The sequence below is a fragment of the Staurois parvus genome, unplaced genomic scaffold, assembly GCF_062004578.1.
Source record: "Staurois parvus isolate SC_StPar_1 unplaced genomic scaffold, SC_StPar_1.0 ptg001879l, whole genome shotgun sequence".
In the NCBI taxonomy this organism is placed as follows: Eukaryota; Metazoa; Chordata; class Amphibia; order Anura; family Ranidae; genus Staurois; species Staurois parvus.
This window is the reverse complement of record NW_028319675.1, coordinates 533653-552524: the sequence shown is the minus strand read 5'-3', so window position 1 is coordinate 552524 and position 18872 is coordinate 533653. Positions and strand designations below refer to the sequence as shown.

Here is an 18872-nt window from a genome sequence, read left to right as displayed (position 1 = left end):
TAATTTTTAGAGCAACTCTACTCGGAAATTTTCAGAATTTTATTAAATTTCCAGAAGTTAATTTTTTTTAAAAAAATTCATGATCATCCAATGGGAATTCCAGCTGAAGTCAACAGAAATTTGAACCAGGCTCCAAAAAACGCCATCTTAATTTTTAGAGCAACTCTACTCAGAAATTTTCTGAATTTTGTTCAATTTCCAGAAGTAAATAAATTATCTTGATAGGAAGAGTGAGATTCTGAACTCTTTCCCAATCAGTCATAGTTCAGCCAAATTTTTTTTAAAATATTCGTGAACATCCAAAGGGAAGTCCAGCTGAAGTTGCTGGAAATCCAAACCAGGCTCCAAAAAAAAAAAAAAAAATTTGGTTCACCTTAATTTTTAATTTTACTCTACTCAGACGTTGTCCAAATTATTTTAATATTTATTTTAAAATATTACTTCTACATTTAATAAAAATCCATGTCAAATATCAGCATCCACTGAAGCGAAATTTTGTTGGCTGCAAAAAAAAAAGTGAGGTTGTTGACAAATGTGGTCGGGTGCAAATACAGTGAGTGAACATTGAGAGTGGGCGTGAGGAACGGGAGGTTCAAGAAACAGGATGTTGGCTGCAGGGTAAAATCTTGCATAAATTTCTGTTTTTTACGTATGTGGTCGCCGTCCTTGAGGAAGTGTGAAAACCTCAGATGTTCCCGGCAGTCAGAACATCACACGGAAAGATGAAGGTCTGCTTTTTCATCTGCTGGTGCTTTGTTATATATCCATGGGCATGTAAGTTGTTTTCTGTTTTTTTTTATTAAACTCTTAAAAAAAAAATAAAAAAAATAAATAAATATAAATAAAAATATAGATAAATAAATAATAAAAAAAAAAAATATATATATATACACACACTGCATGTTGAAAAAAATCTGAAGAATATATTTAAATATATATATATATTTTAAAATATATTTTTTTAAAATATATTTTTCAGATTTTTTTTTTAACCTATAAAAAAGTCAGTTTAACATATATTTTTACATATATCTTTAAATGCATTCCAAAAATGTAGATTTGAATTTTTTAAAGACATACAGTATATTTGAAATTTATTTTTAAAAAATATTTTTCATATATTTTGTAATAAAAACGAATTTCAACATGCAGTGTGTATATATATATATATTTATTTATTGAAATATATTGAATACGGCCAAAATTGCAGTATTTCAAATATATTTTTCTTCAATATGGGCGGCTGGTGGTCATTGGTGCCGAGATGAGACATCCAGAAGTTTATATAAAACAAATATCATCATTAAATTCTTCTTTTTACTGTAGGTGTCCCCTTAGCGCAGGCCTGTGGCCCCATGAAGAGTCTCTCTGTTGGGGCCGGTGCAGATGTGGTTCTACAATTGGACCTGAAGAATGTCCGCCTCACTTCTGTCTCCTGGGGGTATGAAAAGTTCCTCATCGCCACCACAAAGCCGGGCCAACCCTTGGAGCTGGGAGATCACGGAGCTGACTACACCGGCAGACTGAGGTCCAAATTAAAGGACGGATCATTAGTGATCTCCACTCTGTCCTCCAATGACATCCGGATCTACCGAGCGGAATTATTCACCCATGAAAAGAAATACATCTGTGCTCAATTGTATGATCTCAGGATCAGCGGTGAGTTCTCTACTTCATACTGTATACCCAAATATATCCCCATACATTGCCATATCTACCCCAATCCCCCCTCCCAGAACAAATCCCCCCTTCCCCAATCCCCCCTCCTAGCACAAATCCCCCCTTCCCCAATCCCCCCTCCTAGCACAAATCCCCCCTTCCCCAATCCCCCCTCCTAGCACAAATCCCACCCTTCCCCAACCCCCCCTGACCCAATCCCCCCTCCTAGCACAAATCCCCCCTCCCCCAATCCCCCTCCTAGAACAAATCCCCCCTCCCCCAATCCCCCCTCCCCCAATCCCCCCTCCCAGAACAAATCCCCCCTCCCGCAATCCCCCCTCCTAGAACAAATCCCCCCTCCCTTAATCCCCTCTGCTAGCACAAAGCTCCCCCCCTCCCCAATCCCCTCTCCAAGCACAAATCTCCCCCTTTCCCCAACCCCCCCTAACACAAATCCCCCCCCCCTTCCCCAATCCCTCCTCCTAGCACAAATCCCCCCCTTCCCCAATCCCCTCTCCAAGCACAAATCTCCCCCCTTCCCCAACCCCCCCTCCTAACACAAATTCCCCCCCCCTTCCCCAATCCGCTCTCCTAACACAAATTCCCCCTCCTTCCCCAATCCCCCCTCCTAGCACAAATCCCCCCCTTCCCCAACCCCCCCTCCTAACACAAATTCCCCCCCCTTCCCCAATCCCCTCCTCTAACACAAATTCCCCCCCCTTCCCCAATCCCCCCTCGTAGCACAAATCTCCCCTCTTCCCCAATCCCCCGTCCTAGTATAAATTCCCCACCAATCCCCCCTCCTAAGACAAATCTCCCCTCCCCCAATCACTTTGCCTAACACAAATCCTCCCAGCACCAATCCCCTTCATTCGATCCCCCACCTAGGATAAAGTCCCCCAAATCCCTCCTCTAGCTAAAGCCAACCATTCTCAGAATAATTCCCCCACCCAAATCCCCTCTCCTGCTTTAAGCATACCCCCCCCCCCCCCCCGCAGGCTTCCTTGCTCCAGGCTGCTCTCCCCTTGTCCCAGGGGATGGGTGAAGGCACTCAGAGTCCAGGCACTGCATCCATGGAGAGACCGACCTGGGGGGGGACAACTTAAATCTGGGGGCGGTGTAGCCCATCCCAGCACCCCCTTAGATCCGGCCATGGTGGTGAATTGGGAAACCAGTGGCTGTGGCACTGCGCCCTAGGCAGCTGCCCTGTTTGTCTAGAAAACATAAAAAGCAGTAAAAAAGATACCCTGCTGCCAGCAACACAAGAACCCCCGGTAACAATAGACCCCCTCCAGCAACAATAGACCCACTCCAGCAACAATAGACCCCCTCCAGCAACAATAGACCCACTCCAGCAACAACAGACCCACTCCAGCAACAATAGACCCAATCCAGCAACAATAGACCCAATCCAGCAACAATAGACCCACTCCAGCAACAACAGACCCACTCCAGCAACAATAGACCCACTCCAGCAACAACAGACCCACTCCAGCAACAACAGACCCAATCCAGCAACAATAGACCCACTCCAGCAACAATAGACCCCCCTCCAGCAACAATAGACCCCCTCCAGCAACAATAGACCCGCTCCAGCAGTAATAGACCCGCTCCAGCAACAATAGACCAACTCCAGCAACAATAGACTCCCTCCAGCAACAACAGACCCACTCCAGCAGCAATAGACCCACTCCAGCAACAATAGACCCCCTCCAGCAACAATAGACCCCCTCCAGCAACAATAGACCCACTCCAGCAGCAATAGACCCACTCCAGCAACAATAGACCCACTCCAGCAACAATAGACCCCACCCAGCAACAATAGACCCACTCCAGCAGCAATAGACCCTTCCCAGCAACAATAGACCCACTCCAGCAACAATAGACCCCGTCCAGCAACAACAGACCCACTCCAGCAACAATAGACCCAATCCAGCAACAACAGACCCGGTCCAGCAGCAATAGACCCACTCCAGCAGCAATAGACCCCCCTCCAGCAACAATAGACCTACTCCAGCAACAATAGACCCCCTCCAGCAACAATAGACCCGCTCCAGCAGTAATAGACCCGCTCCAGCAACAATAGACCCCCTCCAGCAACAATAGACTCCCTCCAGCAACAACAGACCCACTCCAGCAGCAATAGACCCACTCCAGCAACAATAGACCCACACCAGCAACAATAGACCCCCTCCAGCAACAATAGACCCACTCCAGCAGCAATAGACCCACTCCAGCAACAATAGACTCCCTCCAGCAACAATAGACCCACTCCAGCAACAATAGACCCCACCCAGCAACAATAGACCCACTCCAGCAGCAATAGACCCTTCCCAGCAACAATAGACCCACTCCAGCAACAATAGACCCACTCCAGCAACAATAGACCCCCTTCAGCAACAATGGACCCACTCCATCAGCAATAGACCCATTCCAGCAACAACAGACCCCCCTCTCAACAGTAGACACCTTCCAGCAACAATAGACCTTTCCCTCATCAAAAGATCCCCCCAGCAACAATAGATCCCCAAGCACACCTCGGCACTCCTTGCCATTAGATACATTCAGTGCTGGAGGTGCCGGGTTCCTCCCGTGGTCCTGGATGCACCTACCTTCATATACATGGCACTGTAGCTTAGCTGCCCCCATTGTCCAGGCTTCCATAGCCAGCACCATCCAAGTGGTAGAGTCCAGCGCTGGTCTTGTTTCCTCCTGCCTCTGATTATTTCCCCCCATCAAGGAGACATGGGAACCCCACACAACCCTTCCACAAATCATCTACCCAACCCAGTCATTGCATCACCAATGTTTCCCAACACGCCGACCTCCTCTAGATACAACAGAAAACAGTTCGCTGCACAGGACGACTTCTTCCCACTCGGCAATAACGACTATTCCTATCCTTCTAATCTGCAGGAAACAAAGGCTTGTCCCCGAGAATTGCAGGTAAGTAACATTTTCCGTCATGCCATTCATTACTAACAACTGATGTGAGGAGGGGCTCTATTAGGGATATTGATGTAAGGGGGAACTCTGATGGGGACACCTGATGTAAGGGGGAACTCTGATGGGGACACCTGATGTAAGGGGAACTCTCATGGGGACACCTGATATAAGGGGGAACTCTCATGGGGACACCTGATATAAGGGGGAACTCTCATGGGGACACCTGATGTAAGGGGGCACTTTAATGGGGACACCTGATGTAAGGGGGAACTCTCATGGGGACACCTGATGTAAGGGGGCACTTTAATGGGGACACCTGATGTAAGGGGGAACTCTCATGGGGACACCTGATGTAAGGGGGAACTCTCATGGGAACACCTGATGTAAGGGGGAACTCTGATGGGGACACATGATGTAAGGGGGCACTCTCATGGGGACACCTGATGTAAGGGGGCACTTTAATGGGGGCACCTGATGTAAGGGGGAACTCTGATGGGGACACCTGATGTAAGGGGAACTCTCATGGGGACACCTGATGTAAGGGGGAACTCTCATGGGGACACCTGATATAAGGGGGAACTCTCATGGAGACACCTGATATAAGGGGGAACTCTCATGGGGAAACCTGATGTAAGGGGGAACTCTCATGGGGACACCTGATGTAAGGGGGCACTCTCATGGGGACACCTGATATAAGAGGGCACTCTGATGGGGACACCTGATGTAATGGGGCACTCTGATGAAGACAATTGATGTGAGGAGGGGCTCTATTAGGCGGAACTCTGATGGGGACACGTGATGTAGGGGGGCACTCTGATGAGGACAATTGATGTGAAGAGGGGCTATATTAGGGACACTAATGTAAGTGGGAACTCTGATGGGGACACCTGATGTAAGGGGAACTCTCATGGGGACACCTGATATAAGGGGGAACTCTCATGGGGACACCTGATATAAGGGGGAACTCTCATGGGGACACCTGATGTAAGGGGGCACTTTAATGGGGACACCTGATGTAAGGGGGAACTCTCATGGGGACACCTGATGTAAGGGGGCACTTTAATGGGGACACCTGATGTAAGGGGGAACTCTCATGGGGACACCTGATGTAAGGGGGAACTCTCATGGGAACACCTGATGTAAGGGGGAACTCTGATGGGGACACATGATGTAAGGGGGCACTCTCATGGGGACACCTGATGTAAGGGGGCACTTTAATGGGGGCACCTGATGTAAGGGGGAACTCTGATGGGGACACCTGATGTAAGGGGAACTCTCATGGGGACACCTGATGTAAGGGGGAACTCTCATGGGGACACCTGATATAAGGGGGAACTCTCATGGAGACACCTGATATAAGGGGGAACTCTCATGGGGAAACCTGATGTAAGGGGGAACTCTCATGGGGACACCTGATGTAAGGGGGCACTCTCATGGGGACACCTGATATAAGAGGGCACTCTGATGGGGACACCTGATGTAATGGGGCACTCTGATGAAGACAATTGATGTGAGGAGGGGCTCTATTAGGCGGAACTCTGATGGGGACACGTGATGTAGGGGGGCACTCTGATGAGGACAATTGATGTGAAGAGGGGCTATATTAGGGACACTAATGTAAGTGGGAACTCTGATGGGGACACATGATGTAGGGGGGCACTCTGATGAGGACAATTGATGTGAGGAGGGGCTCTATTAGGCGGAACACTGATGAAGATACATGATGTAGGGGGGCACTCTGATGAGAACAACTGATGTGAGGAGGGGCTACTGTATATTAGGGACACTAATGTAAGGGGGAACTCTGATGGGGACACATGATGTAAGGGGGCACTCTGATGGGGACACATGATGTAGGGGGGCACTCTGATGGGGACACATGATGTAAGGGGGCACTCTGATGGGGACACATGATGTAGGGGGGCACTCTGATGGGGACACATGATGTAGGGGGGCACTCTGATGAGATCAATTGATGTGAGGAGGGGCTCTATAAGGGACATTGATGTAAGGGGGCACTTTGATGGGGACACATGATGTAGGGTGTGTGCCCCCCTGACTTTGTCTCACTGCACCCCCAGATCAGATAGGCTAGATCCAGCCGTCTGAAAACCTATTTTGATACAAATATTGAACCAGAAGATGCCTGCACTCCTTACAGGTGGTGCCTATAGTATCAGCGACACACTTCAGTGAAGCGATGAGACGTTTCCAGCACTCCATTGCAAACACATACACTCTTTATTACTCCCATGTCACATCAGTCAACATTTCGGGGCCACGCAGGGTCCTTTCCTCAAGATGATAAATCGAGTCTACATGGAACCCTGGAACCCCGACTGACTTGACTGGGGTGACCTTACAACAGGGTGACACTGACGGGTGCTTAGAAATAACTTTTGAACAGGGGAGGACTGACCACGCGGGTACTTGGGCACTGCCCGAGGGCCCGGGGTCAGTAGGGGGCCCCATGAGATGTCCCTGGTACCTTTCATAGGCTTTTTTGGGTGTGGTTTCAGTGTAGGCGAGGACACAGGGGCCCCATGATCCCCTATTGCCCGGGGGCCCCATGAGTTGTCAGTCCACCCCTGCTTTTGAGCATTTTATAAACCATTTAACGGAACTTTTTTTTGTCTTTTAATAGAACCTAAAGAATCGTGTAATGGCACAAAGCAATTATTTCACCGCCTCGGGGAGACTGTTACCCTACAACTTCCCAGTCGTTCAGGAGTCGCATTTATTGTGTGGGATATTAATAATATCGATCACATCGCCATCACCAGGCCGGATCAGGTGGAGCGGCAAAATTATTGCTACGCCGATAGACTTTCTGCCACGAGCGACGGATCTTTACGGTTGTCCCGGATAACCGCCAACGATGAGCGGGTCTTCAGAGCAGAGGTTTATTCCGATGACTGGAGACATCACTGCGCACAACTTTTTGAAGTAAAGCTACAAAGTAAGTCTGAGACTTGTAACATTTTTGTCTTAAAGGGTATTTCCACTTTGGCAGCTGCAGCACTACCCCCTTAGGAGTCGCTGAAGTTTGGGTTCCTCTATAGTCCTGTACAACTAGGCATCACACGTTTCCTTCACACAGACTTGCATCCAGGAGAGAGTCCTTCAGCTTTGCTTTGAAGTTTTGGTAGGGGATTGACTTTGGATGGGGCAAGGGGCGTACGGGATGCCCAAGGGGATAGTAACTGAGGCCAACTTCCGGGAACTATGTACAAGTCTCTAGAAAAAAGTCCTCTTCTTGGAGAGCTTGCCAGTTTCTCCAGATGTACCACCCCAGACCACAGATACTCCTTTATCTGGCTGCTTGGAGGAATCCCTGGACAGGGAATTCAGTGTCTGTAGGCAGCTAATCCAGTTACCCACTAGACTGCTCCTTCTTCTTACCGGCCCAGGGGGTGTAGGTCTACTCACTCAGTCCTCCATCTGTGAGTGGATGGGTTGGTGGCTGCTACCAGTCCTTCTAGCTGGTCCTCTCTCCAGGGGCCGATGAGGTTCTGAGTTTTGCTCCGGAGGTAGGCCCCTTCCCATCTGGGCCCCCTCCTAGGCTCCTGCTCTCCAGCCTCCAGGACCTCTGTGACCAAGCCCCGGTGGGCAGGGCGAAACACGTCAGTGGATGTGGCCAGAATGGCGGCTGAGGCCATTACTCAACATTGGATTCCTGGGGTTGGTTGAGCAGCATCCATCCCTTCACTTGTATTGGTGTCGAATGGCTCGGACTCATGCTCCCCTCTCCTCACTTCCCGGTGGGGTGATCTTTTTCCTTCCATCCATAGCGTGCAGCGGCCCCATAAGCTACACTTTTCACTAAGGGGTTTACAGCTACAGCGGGCAAAATAATTATTTGATCCCCGGCAGATTTTGCCCACTTTCAAAGAAATGAAGGGTCTATAATTTTTATCAAAGGTGTATTTTAAATGATAGAGACAGAATTTCAACCAAAAATCCAGAAAAAACACACGATACGAATGTTCTAAAGGGAGCAGCGGTTCGGTGAGTAAAATAAGTATTTGATCCCCAAGAAAAACATGACTTAGTACTTGGTGGAGGAACCCTTGTTGGTGAGCACAGAGGTGAGACACTTCCTGTACTTGGTAGAGGAACCCTTGTTGGTGAGCGCAGAGGTGAGACGTTTCTTGTACTTGGTGGAGGAACCCTTGTTGGTGAGCGCAGAGCTGAGACGTTTCCTGTACTTGGTGGAGGAACCCTTGTTGGTGAGCACAGAGGTGAAACGCTTCCTGTACTTGGTGGAGGAACCTTTGTTGGTGAGCACAGAGGTGAGACGCTTCCTGTACTTGGTAGAGGAACCCTTGTTGGTGAGTGCAGAGGTGAGACGTTTCCTGTACTTGGTGGAGGAACCCTTGTTGGTGAGCACAGAGGTGAGACGTTTCCTGTACTCGGTGGAGGAACCCTTGTTGGTGAGCACAGAGGTCAGACGTTTCCTGTACTCGGTGGAGGAACCCTTGTTGGTGAGCACAGAGGTCAGACGTTTCCTGTACTTGGTGGAGGAACCCTTTTTAGTGAGCGCAGAGGTGAGACCTTTCCTGTACTTGGTGGAGGAACCCTTTTTGGTGAGCACAGAGGTCAGACCTTTCCTGTACTCGGTGGAGGAACCCTTGTTGGCGAGCACAGAGGTCAGACCTTTCCTGTACTCGGTGGAGGAACCCTTGTTGGCGAGCACAGAGGTCAGACATTTCCTGTACTCGGTGGAGGAATCCTTGTTGGTGAGCACAGAGGTCAGACGTTTCCTGTACTCGGTGGAGGAACCCTTGTTGGTGAGCACAGAGGTCAGACGTTTCCTATACTCGGTGGAGGAATCCTTGTTGGCGAGCACAGAGGTCAGACATTTCCTGTACTCGGTGGAGGAACCCTTGTTGGTGAGCACAGAGGTCAGACGTTTCCTGTACTCGGTGGAGGAACCCTTGTTGGTGAGCACAGAGGTCAGACGTTTCCTGTACTCGGTGGAGGAATCCTTGTTGGCGAGCACAGAGGTCAGACGTTTCCTGTACTCGGTGGAGGAACCCTTCTTGGTGAGCACAGAGGTCAGACATTTCCTGTACTTGGTGGAGGAACCCTTGATGGCAATCACAGAGGTCAGACGTTTCTCGTAGTTGATTCCCAAGTTTGCAGACATCTCAGGAGGGATTTTGGTCCTCTTTTCTTTACAGATCTTCTCCAAATCATTTAAGGTTTCTTGGCTGTTGCCTGGCAACTCGAAGTTTCAGCTCCTTCCATACATTTTCTATGGGATGAAGGTCTGGAGACTGGCTAGGCCACTCCATAACCTTAATGTGCTTCTTCTTGAGCCAATCTTTTGTTGCCTTGGCGGTATATTTTGGGTCATTTGTCATGCTTGAAGACCCGTCCATGAACCTATCTTCAGTGTTTCGGCTGAGGAAAGAAGGTTCTCATCCATGATTTTACAATACACGGCCCCATTCATCCAATGCGGCAAAGACGGCCTGTACCTTTAGCAGAGAAACAGCCCCAAAGCATAATGTTCCCACCTCTGTGCTTGACTGTGAGGATGGTGTTCTTAGGGTCATAGTCAGCATTTTTCTTCCTCCAAATACGGTGAGTCGCGTTAATGCCAAAGAGCTCAATTTTGGTCTCATCTGACCACAGAACGTTCTCCCAATCCTTCTCCGAATCATTTAGATGTTCATTGGCAAACTTCAGACGGGCCTGTACATGTGCCTTCTTGAGTAGGGGGACCTTGCTGGATTTCAATTCATTGCATTACCAGTGGCTTGTTTGATGACTGTTGTCCCAGCTGCCTGGAGATCATTCACAAGCTCCTCCCATGTAGTTCTGGGTCGATTCCTTACTGTTCTCAAGATCATTGACACTCCACAAGGTGAGATCTTGCATGGTGCACCAGACCTAGGGAGACTGACACTTGTTTTGTGTTTCTTCCATTTGCGAATGATTGCTCCAACTGTTGTCACCTTCTCACCAAGCTGCTTGGCGATAGTTTGGTAGCCCAGTCCAGCCTTGTGTAGGTCTACAATCTTGTCCCTAACATCCTTGGACATCTCTTTGGCCTTGAGATCATTCACAAGCTCCTCCAATGTAGTTCTAGGCTGATTCCTTACTTTTCTCGTGATCATTGACACTCCACGAGGTGAGGTCTTGCATGGTGCACCAGACCTAGGGAGACTGACACTTGTTTTGTGTTTCTTCCATTTGCGAATGATTGCACCAACTGTTGTCACCTTCTCACCAAGGGTTGTCACCTTCTCACCAAGCTGCTTGGCCATAGTTTGGTAGCCCAGTCCAGCCTTGTGTAGGTCTACAATCTTGTCCCTGACATCCTTGGACAGCTCTTTGGCCTTGAGATCATTCACAAGCTCCTCCCACGTAGTTCTGGGCTGATTCCTTACTTTTCCCACAATCCTCCTTCTCCCATGAGGAGAAATTTTGCATGGAGCTCCAGACCGAGGGCGATTGATGGTGATTTTGTAATTTTTCTATTGGCAAATAATTGCTCCAACAGATGTCAAGCTTCTTGCTGATGGTCTTGTAGCCCATTCCAGCCTTGTACCTTGACAGGACTAATCTGCGTACCACATGAGCACATAGCCAGTCTGTGGGAGCCAGAACTATTGTTGGTAGGGGATCAAACACTTATTTTACTCACTGAACTGCAACTAAATGTATAAAATTTGTATTGCGTGTTTTTTTTCTGGATTTTTGGTTGATATTCTATCTCTATCCTTTAAAATACACCCATGATAAAAATTATAGACCCTTTAATTCTTCGTAAGAGTGCAAACTTACAAAATCTGCAGGGGTTCAAATACTTATTTTCTCCGCTGTACTTGAAAATATGGAAAATAATAATTTTTTTTTACTTTAGATATACTGTAAAAAACTGCATTTTTAATTTAGGCTTTTTGGGTTTTTTTTTTTTACAACCCCCCGCAGTTAATGCCTCATACAATCTGACATTTCCTTAAGGGTCTCGAAAATTGCACAATTCGTGAGATATTTCTGAACAATAACAGGAAATGTTTCTAAAGAAGAGGAAAAAAAAAGAGAAAACAGAGGAAAAAAAGGAACTGTAACAAATGACTTCTGCTTTTTACGGAACATGGAAAAATGTCGTTTCTTGGAATGATATTTTTTCGAAATGATGGACAGAGGAGGTGGAGCTGTTAGATCGTTGACAATGATAGACTGGATCGAAGGAAAGAGGTTTAGGAGATTGTGAGAGCCAATCGATTAATTCAGAATCCAAGGGTGACAAGCAGCTCGATGCCGAGGTCAGGAAGTAGCTGCCAAGAGTTTCTTTTGCCTCTAGCACCCCCTACCTGTGCCCTCAAGGCAGGAAGTCCTACCAGTGCTTGGTTGCCCCTTCGGGTTTTAGAACCCAATGTTCCAGTTCAGGTGGCACCAGGACTAAGTGAATGAGACAAGGAAGTCTTGAAGCTGTTCTGGCAGAAGGTGGTTATGGCTGGTAACAGAGTCCTGGTAATGTGTTGGGTCAAGATAGGCAGTGGCAAGCATAATCCAGTAGATATTTCTGAGGTCAGGGCAGGTAGTGAGCAACCATAATCCAATAGGCAGTCCTGAAGTCAGGTCCGGAAATGAGCATGTGGAATCCAGTAGACAGTTCAGAGCTCAGGGCAGGTAGAAAGCGAACATTGTCCAATAGACAGTTCCGAGGTCAGGGAAGGTAGCGAGCAAGTTTAATCCAGTAGACCGTTCTGAGGCCAGGGCAAGTAGTGAGCAACCATAATCCAATAGACATTCAGGGATGGAATCAAGCAAGCGTAATGCAGTAGACAACTACAAGGTCAAGGCAGGGAGCAAGCAAACATGATCCAGTGGACGGTTCTGAGGTCAGGTCAGGAAATGAGCAAGTGGAATCCAGTAGACAGTTCAAAGGTCAGGGCAAGTAGAAAGCGAACATAATCCAATAGACAGTCAGGGATGGAATCAAGCAAGAGCAATGCAGTAGACAACTACAAGGTCAGGGCAGGGAGCAAGCAAGCATGATCCAGTAGATGGTTCTGAGGTCAGGGCAAATAGTGAGCAAGCATAATCCAATAGGCAATCCTGAAGTCAGGTCAGGAAATGAGCAAGTGTAATCCAGTAGACAGTTCAGAGGTCAGGACAGGTAGAAACGAACATAATCCAATAGACTGTTCCAAGATCAGGGAAGGTAGCAAGCAAGTGTCAGGTCAGGGAGCAAGCAGGGATGATCCAGTAGACGGTTCTGAGGTCAGGGCAAGTAGTGAGCAAGCATAATCCAATAGGCAGTCCTGAAGTCAGGTCAGGAAATGAGCAAATGGAATCTAGCAGACCGTTCAGAGGTCAGGGCAGGTAGCAAGCGAGCATAATCCAATAGACAGTTCTGATGTCAGGGAAGTAGCGAGCAAGTGTAATCCAGTAGACGGTTCTGAGGTCAGGGCAGGAACGGAACAAGTGTAATCGAGTAGACGGTTCTGATGTCAGGGAAGATAGCAAGCAAGTGTAATCCAATAGACAGTCAGGGATGGAATCAAGCAAGTGTAATGCAGTAGACAACTCCAAGGTCAGGGCAGGGAGCAAGCAAGCAGGGATGGTTCAGTAGATGGTTCTGAGGCCAGGAGAAGTAGTGAGCAAGCATAATCCAATAGACAGTCCTGAAGTCAGGTCAGGAAATGAGCAAGTGGAATCCAGTAGACAGTTCAGAGGTCAGGGCAGGTAGAAAGCGAGTATAATCCAATAGACAGTTCTGAGGTCAGGGAAGGTAGCGAGCAAGTATAATCCAGTACCGTTCTGAGGTCAGGACAAGTAGTGAGCAACCATAATCCAATAGACAGTCCAAAAGTCAGGTCAGGAAATGAGCAAGTGGAATCCAGTAGACAGTCTCAAGGTCAGGGCAGGGAATAAACAAGCATAATCCAGTAGACAATTCTGTCGTCAGGACAAGTAGTGAGTAAGCATAACCAAACAGACAGTTCTGAGGTCGGGGTTAGAAGGAAACAAGTGTAATCCAACAGACAGTTCTGGGGTCAGGGCAGGAAGTGACCAAGTTCAATCCAACAGACAGTCCTGAGGTCAGGGCAGGAAGTGAACAAGCATAGTCCAATAAACAGTTCCAAGGTCAGGGCAGGAAGCAGGCAAGTGTAATTCAGTAGACAGTCCGAGGTCAGGGCAGGAAGTGACCAAGTGTATTCCTGTAGACAGTCCAAGGTCAGGGCAGGTAGCAGGCAAGTGTAATTCAGTAGACAGTTCCAAGGTCAGGGCAGGAAGCAGGCAAGTGTAATCCAACAGACAGTTCCAAGGTCAGGGCAGGAAGTGACCAAGTGTAATCCAACAGACAGTTCTGAGGTCAGGGCAGGAAGTGAACAAGCATAGTCCAATAAACAGTTCTGAGGTCAGGGCAGGTAGCAGGCAAGTGTAATCCAACAGACAGTTCTGAGGTCAGGGCAGGAAGGGACCAAAAGTATTCCAGTAGACAGTCCAAGGTCAGGGCAGGAAGTGACCAAGTGTATTCCAGTAGACAGTCCAAGGTCAGGGCAGGTAGCAGGCAAGTGTAATTCAGTTGACAGTCCGAGGTCAGGGCAGGAAGTGACCAAGTTTATTCCTGTAGGCAGTCCAAGGCCAGGGCAGGAAGTGACCAAGTGTATTCCTGTAGACAGTCCAAGGTCAGGGCAGGTAGCAGACAAGTGTAATTCAGTAGATAGTCCGAGGTCAGGGCAGGAAGTGACCAAGTTCAATCCAACAGACAGTTCTGAGGTCAGGGCAGAAAGTGACCAAGTGTAATTCAACAGACAGTTCTGAGGTCAGGGCAGGAAGTGACCAAGTGTAATTCAACAGACAGTTCTGAGGTCAGGGCAGGAAGCAAATATAATTCCAGTAGGCAGGTAGCAGGCAATTGTAATCCAGTAGACAGTACGAGGTCAGTGCAGGAAGTGACCAAGTGTAATCCAGTGGACAGTCCGAGGTCAGGGCAGGAGGTGACCAAGTGTAATCCAGTGGACAGTCCGAGGTCAGGGCAGGAGGTGACCAAGTGTAATCCAGTGGACAGTCCGAGGTCACGTTCATGTTGCAATCCAAAGGAGTAGTCAGGGTGGAAGACAATGGTCAGCAACCAACAATCCAAAGGACAAGCTGAGCATGACAGGAAGAGAGGTAAGTAGCTGATGCTATCGGAATCGTAGAACCCGGGGCTTGTACCGATCCAATCGGCTGTCCTTCTCTAACACCAGATTTCAATCTGGTGTTAGAGGAGAACAGCCGATTGGATGGTTGCAGCCATGGGCAGGGGTGGGGTGTGCCTACTGGTTAATCCAACAGAGGAGCAATGCTAGGCACCCGGAGCCACCCACTGCCTTAGCTGCAGGGACCCTCAGCAGGAGCCTGCCACCTCCAACCAGGCCAGGCCCCCTGTAGGCACCACAAGGTTCTGAACTTTAGCACCGCTGTTACCTAAATATAAATATATAATATTTTATATAATAATTAGACTATTTCGGGTTCAATTTCAAATTAAATTCAAATTTTAAGTTTCAAATTGTAGTTAAAAAAAAAAAAAAAATATATATATATATATATATAGCTAAATTATCCATTAATTACATTGTATTTCTAAACATGATTTTGTAACTGTTTTCTTTTAACTGTCTTTTTTTTTTTTTTTAGAAAAAGATTCAACGACATCTACTGCAATCTATCTGGGATTGTCAGGTTGTGTTTTCCTTGTCGCTTTGATTATATTACTCCACCACATTGGGACAGAGTGTACAGCCAACTGATAAAGGTTTCTCCAAGCTGGTCTGAAAAAAAAAAAGGAAGTTGTAATCACTTTATGAAGTATTCAAACTTGAGCAGGAAATGCAAAAAAAAAAAATTTTGTCATGAAGAAAAAAAAAAGGAAAAAAGATGTTGTAATCACTTTATGAAGTATTAAAAATTGAGCAGGAAATGCAAAAAAAAAAACATTGTCATGAAGAAAAAAACAAAAATGGAAAAAAGAAGTGGTAATCACTTTATGAAGTATTAAAAACTGAGGAGGAAATGCAAAAAATAATATTGTCATGAAGAAAAAAAGAAAAGAAAAAAGAAGTTGTAATCACTTTATGAAGTATTAACAATTGAGCAGGAAATGCGAAAAAAAATATTGTCATAAAAAAAAGGAAAAAAGAAGTTGTAATCACTTTATGAATTATTAAAATTTAAGCAGGAAATGCAAAAAAAATTGTCATGAAGGAAAAAAAAAAGTAAAAAAGAAGTTGTAATCACTTTATGAAGTATTAAAAATTGAGCAGAAAATGCAAAACGAAAATATTGTCATGAAAAAAAAAAAAGTTGTAATCACTTTAGGAATTATTAAAATTTGAGCAGGAAATGCAAAAAATAATATTGTCATGAAGAAAAAAAGAAAAGAAAAAATAAGTTGTAATCACTTTATGAAGTATTAACAATGGAGCAGAAAATGCGAAAAAAAATATTGTCATAAAAAAAAGGAAAAAAGAAGTTGTAATCACTTTATGAAGTATTAAAAATTTGAGCAGGAAATGCAAAAAAAAATATTGTCATGAAGAAAAAAAAAGGAAAAAAGAAGTTGTAATCACTTTATGAAGTATTAAAAATTTGAGCAGGAAATGCAAAAAAAAATATTGTCATGAAGAAAAAAAAAGGAAAAAAGAAGTTGTAATCACTTTATGAAGTATTAAAAATTGAGCAGGAAATCCAAAACGAAAATATTGTCATGAAAAAAAAAAAAAAGTTGTAATCACTTTAGGAATTATTAAAATTTAAGCAGGAATTGCAAAAAAAAATATTGCTATGAAGAAAAAAAAAAAGGAAAAAAGAAGTTGCAATCACTTTATGCATTATTAAAAATTGAGCAGAAAATGCAAAAAAAATATTGTCATGAAGGAAAAAAAAAAAGTAAAAAAGAAGTTGGAATCACTTTATGAAGTATTAAAAATTGAGCAGGAAATGCAAAAAATAATATTGTCATGAAGAAAAAAAAAGGAAAAAAGAAGTTGGAATCACTTTATGAAGTATTAAAAATTGAGCAGGAAATGCAAAAAATAATATTGTCATGAAGAAAAAAAAAGGAAAAAAGAAGTTGGAATCACTTTATGAATTATTAAAAATTGAGCAGGAAATACAAAAAAAAAATTGTCATGACCATACATGTCATACTAGAGAAATATTTAATTTGCTAGTCAATAAATCTGACCTCCAACCTCTCGTTGTACGGGCTCCTCTCCTCTACTGCAATTGCTCACCATGGGCATTAGAAGCTTGTTAATGATAGAAATAACATTTATTAGAGAAAAAAAAAAAAAAAATTGTAAAAATAAAAAAATCATATTTATATTTAAAAAAAACATTAACGCACCACTGTCTCCCCTGTATGTAACCCAATTCAAATGCACAATGCTGAGCTATGGCTGTGAACGTCAGACTGATGGCAATAAATTTAGAGCGATAATTCATGGTCGACTCTAAACCAATAATCTGTAAAGATTTTTAAATCATCACTTATGGACGACTTGGGGAAGCGCAGTTTTTTCAGATTTCACTGTCACGCACAAGTTTAAGACTTGACATGTTTGGTGTCTATCTACTCAACGCAATATTATATTTTATATTATCCAAAAAAGTGAGTATTAGATTGTAAGCTCCCAGGATCAGGACCCTCCTATCCCTCTTGTATTGAACTGTATTGTTGCTGTATTGTCTCCCTTTATATTGTAAAGCGCTGAGCAAACTGTTAAATCCTGTATTATAATAATAATAATAATAATAATAATATTGTGTTAGCACTAAAAATAAATTTGTTTGTATTTTTTTCCTGAAATATCATGTTTGACAAAAAACAGTGCAAATATCATGCAGAATAAAAAAATTGCAAGGATATATTTTAAAATATATATATTTAAAAAAAAATACATATATATATATATATATATATATATATATATATATATATATTTTTTTTTTTTTTTTTAAATATTTTCTTCATTTTTTTTTACATATAAAAAAGTCATTTTAACATATATTTTTACATGCATTTGAAAATGCATTCCAAAAAATAATACAGATTTGTATTTTTAAAGACACACAGTATATTTGAAATGTATTTTATATTTGGGATGAATATTTTTAAAATATATCCTTCAGATTTTTTTGAACATATAAAAAAGTTGCAGTGTATATATATAGATACACTGCAAGTTTTTTTAAAAATATTTTGTAATAAAACTTAATTTCATATACAAAAGTTGCAGTGTATCTATATATCTATATATCTAATATATATATATATATATATATATATATATATATATATATATATATATATATATATATATACACACACATATACACACACACATACATACATTTATTGAAATATATTTAGAACTATAATGAATATGACCAAAATTGTAATATTTCAAATGTATGTCAATATATTTGGGATGCATATTTTTAAAAAATATTCTTCAGATTTTTTTGCGCAAATAAAAAATTTTGTAAAAAAAATATCTTGCATATATTTGATAATAAAAACGCATTTCAACATGCAGTGTATCTATATATATATATATATATATATATATATACATACATTTATTGAAATATATTTAGAACTATATTGAATACGACCAAAATTGTAATATTTCAAATGTATGTCAATATATTTGGGATGAATATTTTTAAAATATTTTAAAATATTTTTAAAATATCTTCAGATTTTTTTGCGCAGACAAAAAATTTTGTAAAAAAAATATCTTGCATATATTTAATAATAAAATAATAATAATTTAATAATAAAAACGCATTTCAACATGCAGTATATATATAGATAGATAGATAGATAGATAGATAGATAGATAGATAGATAGATAATAGATAGATAGATAGATAGATAGATAGATAGATAGATAGATAGATAGATAGATAGATAGATAATAGATAGATAATAGATAGATAGATAGATAATAGATAGATAGATAGATAATAGATAGATAGATAATAGATAATAGATAGATAGATAGATAATAGATAGATAGATAATAGATAGATAGATAGATAGATAGATAGATAGATAATAGATAGATAGATAGATAGATAGATAGATAGATAGATAGATAGATAATAGATAGATAGATAGATAATAGATAGATAGATAGATAGATAGATAGATAGATAGATAGATAATAGATAGATAGATAATAGATAGATAGATAGATAGATAGATAGATAGATAGATAGATAATAGATAGATAGATAGATAATAG

The 18872-nt window shown here is 43.2% G+C and overlaps 1 protein-coding gene across 1 annotated transcript; it reads left to right on the top strand.

Annotated features, from left to right (window-relative positions):
- Positions 1 to 684: 684 nt before the first annotated feature.
- Positions 685 to 17418, top strand: LOC149433914 (uncharacterized). The gene is made up of 5 exons (XM_089664297.1): positions 685 to 774; positions 1327 to 1659; positions 4576 to 4605; positions 7250 to 7564; positions 15256 to 17418. Exons 1-5 carry the CDS (start codon positions 690 to 692, stop codon positions 15366 to 15368), a joined length of 876 nt encoding a protein of 291 aa, XP_089520423.1. The 5' UTR covers positions 685 to 689; the 3' UTR covers positions 15369 to 17418.
- Positions 17419 to 18872: the final 1454 nt, after the last annotated feature.

What these genes read in the sequence shown, in the direction of transcription:
- LOC149433914 (XM_089664297.1), top strand. Translation starts at nt 690, where the DNA reads ATGTTCCCGGCAGTCAGAACATCACACGGAAAGATGAAGGTCTGCTTT. An exon ending in TGTTATATATCCATGGGCAT is followed by an intron (nt 775 to 1,326) that starts GTAAGTTGTTTT and finishes TTTTTACTGTAG; the next exon opens with GTGTCCCCTTAGCGCAGGCC. An exon ending in CTTGTCCCCGAGAATTGCAG is followed by an intron (nt 4,606 to 7,249) that starts GTAAGTAACATT and finishes GTCTTTTAATAG; the next exon opens with AACCTAAAGAATCGTGTAAT.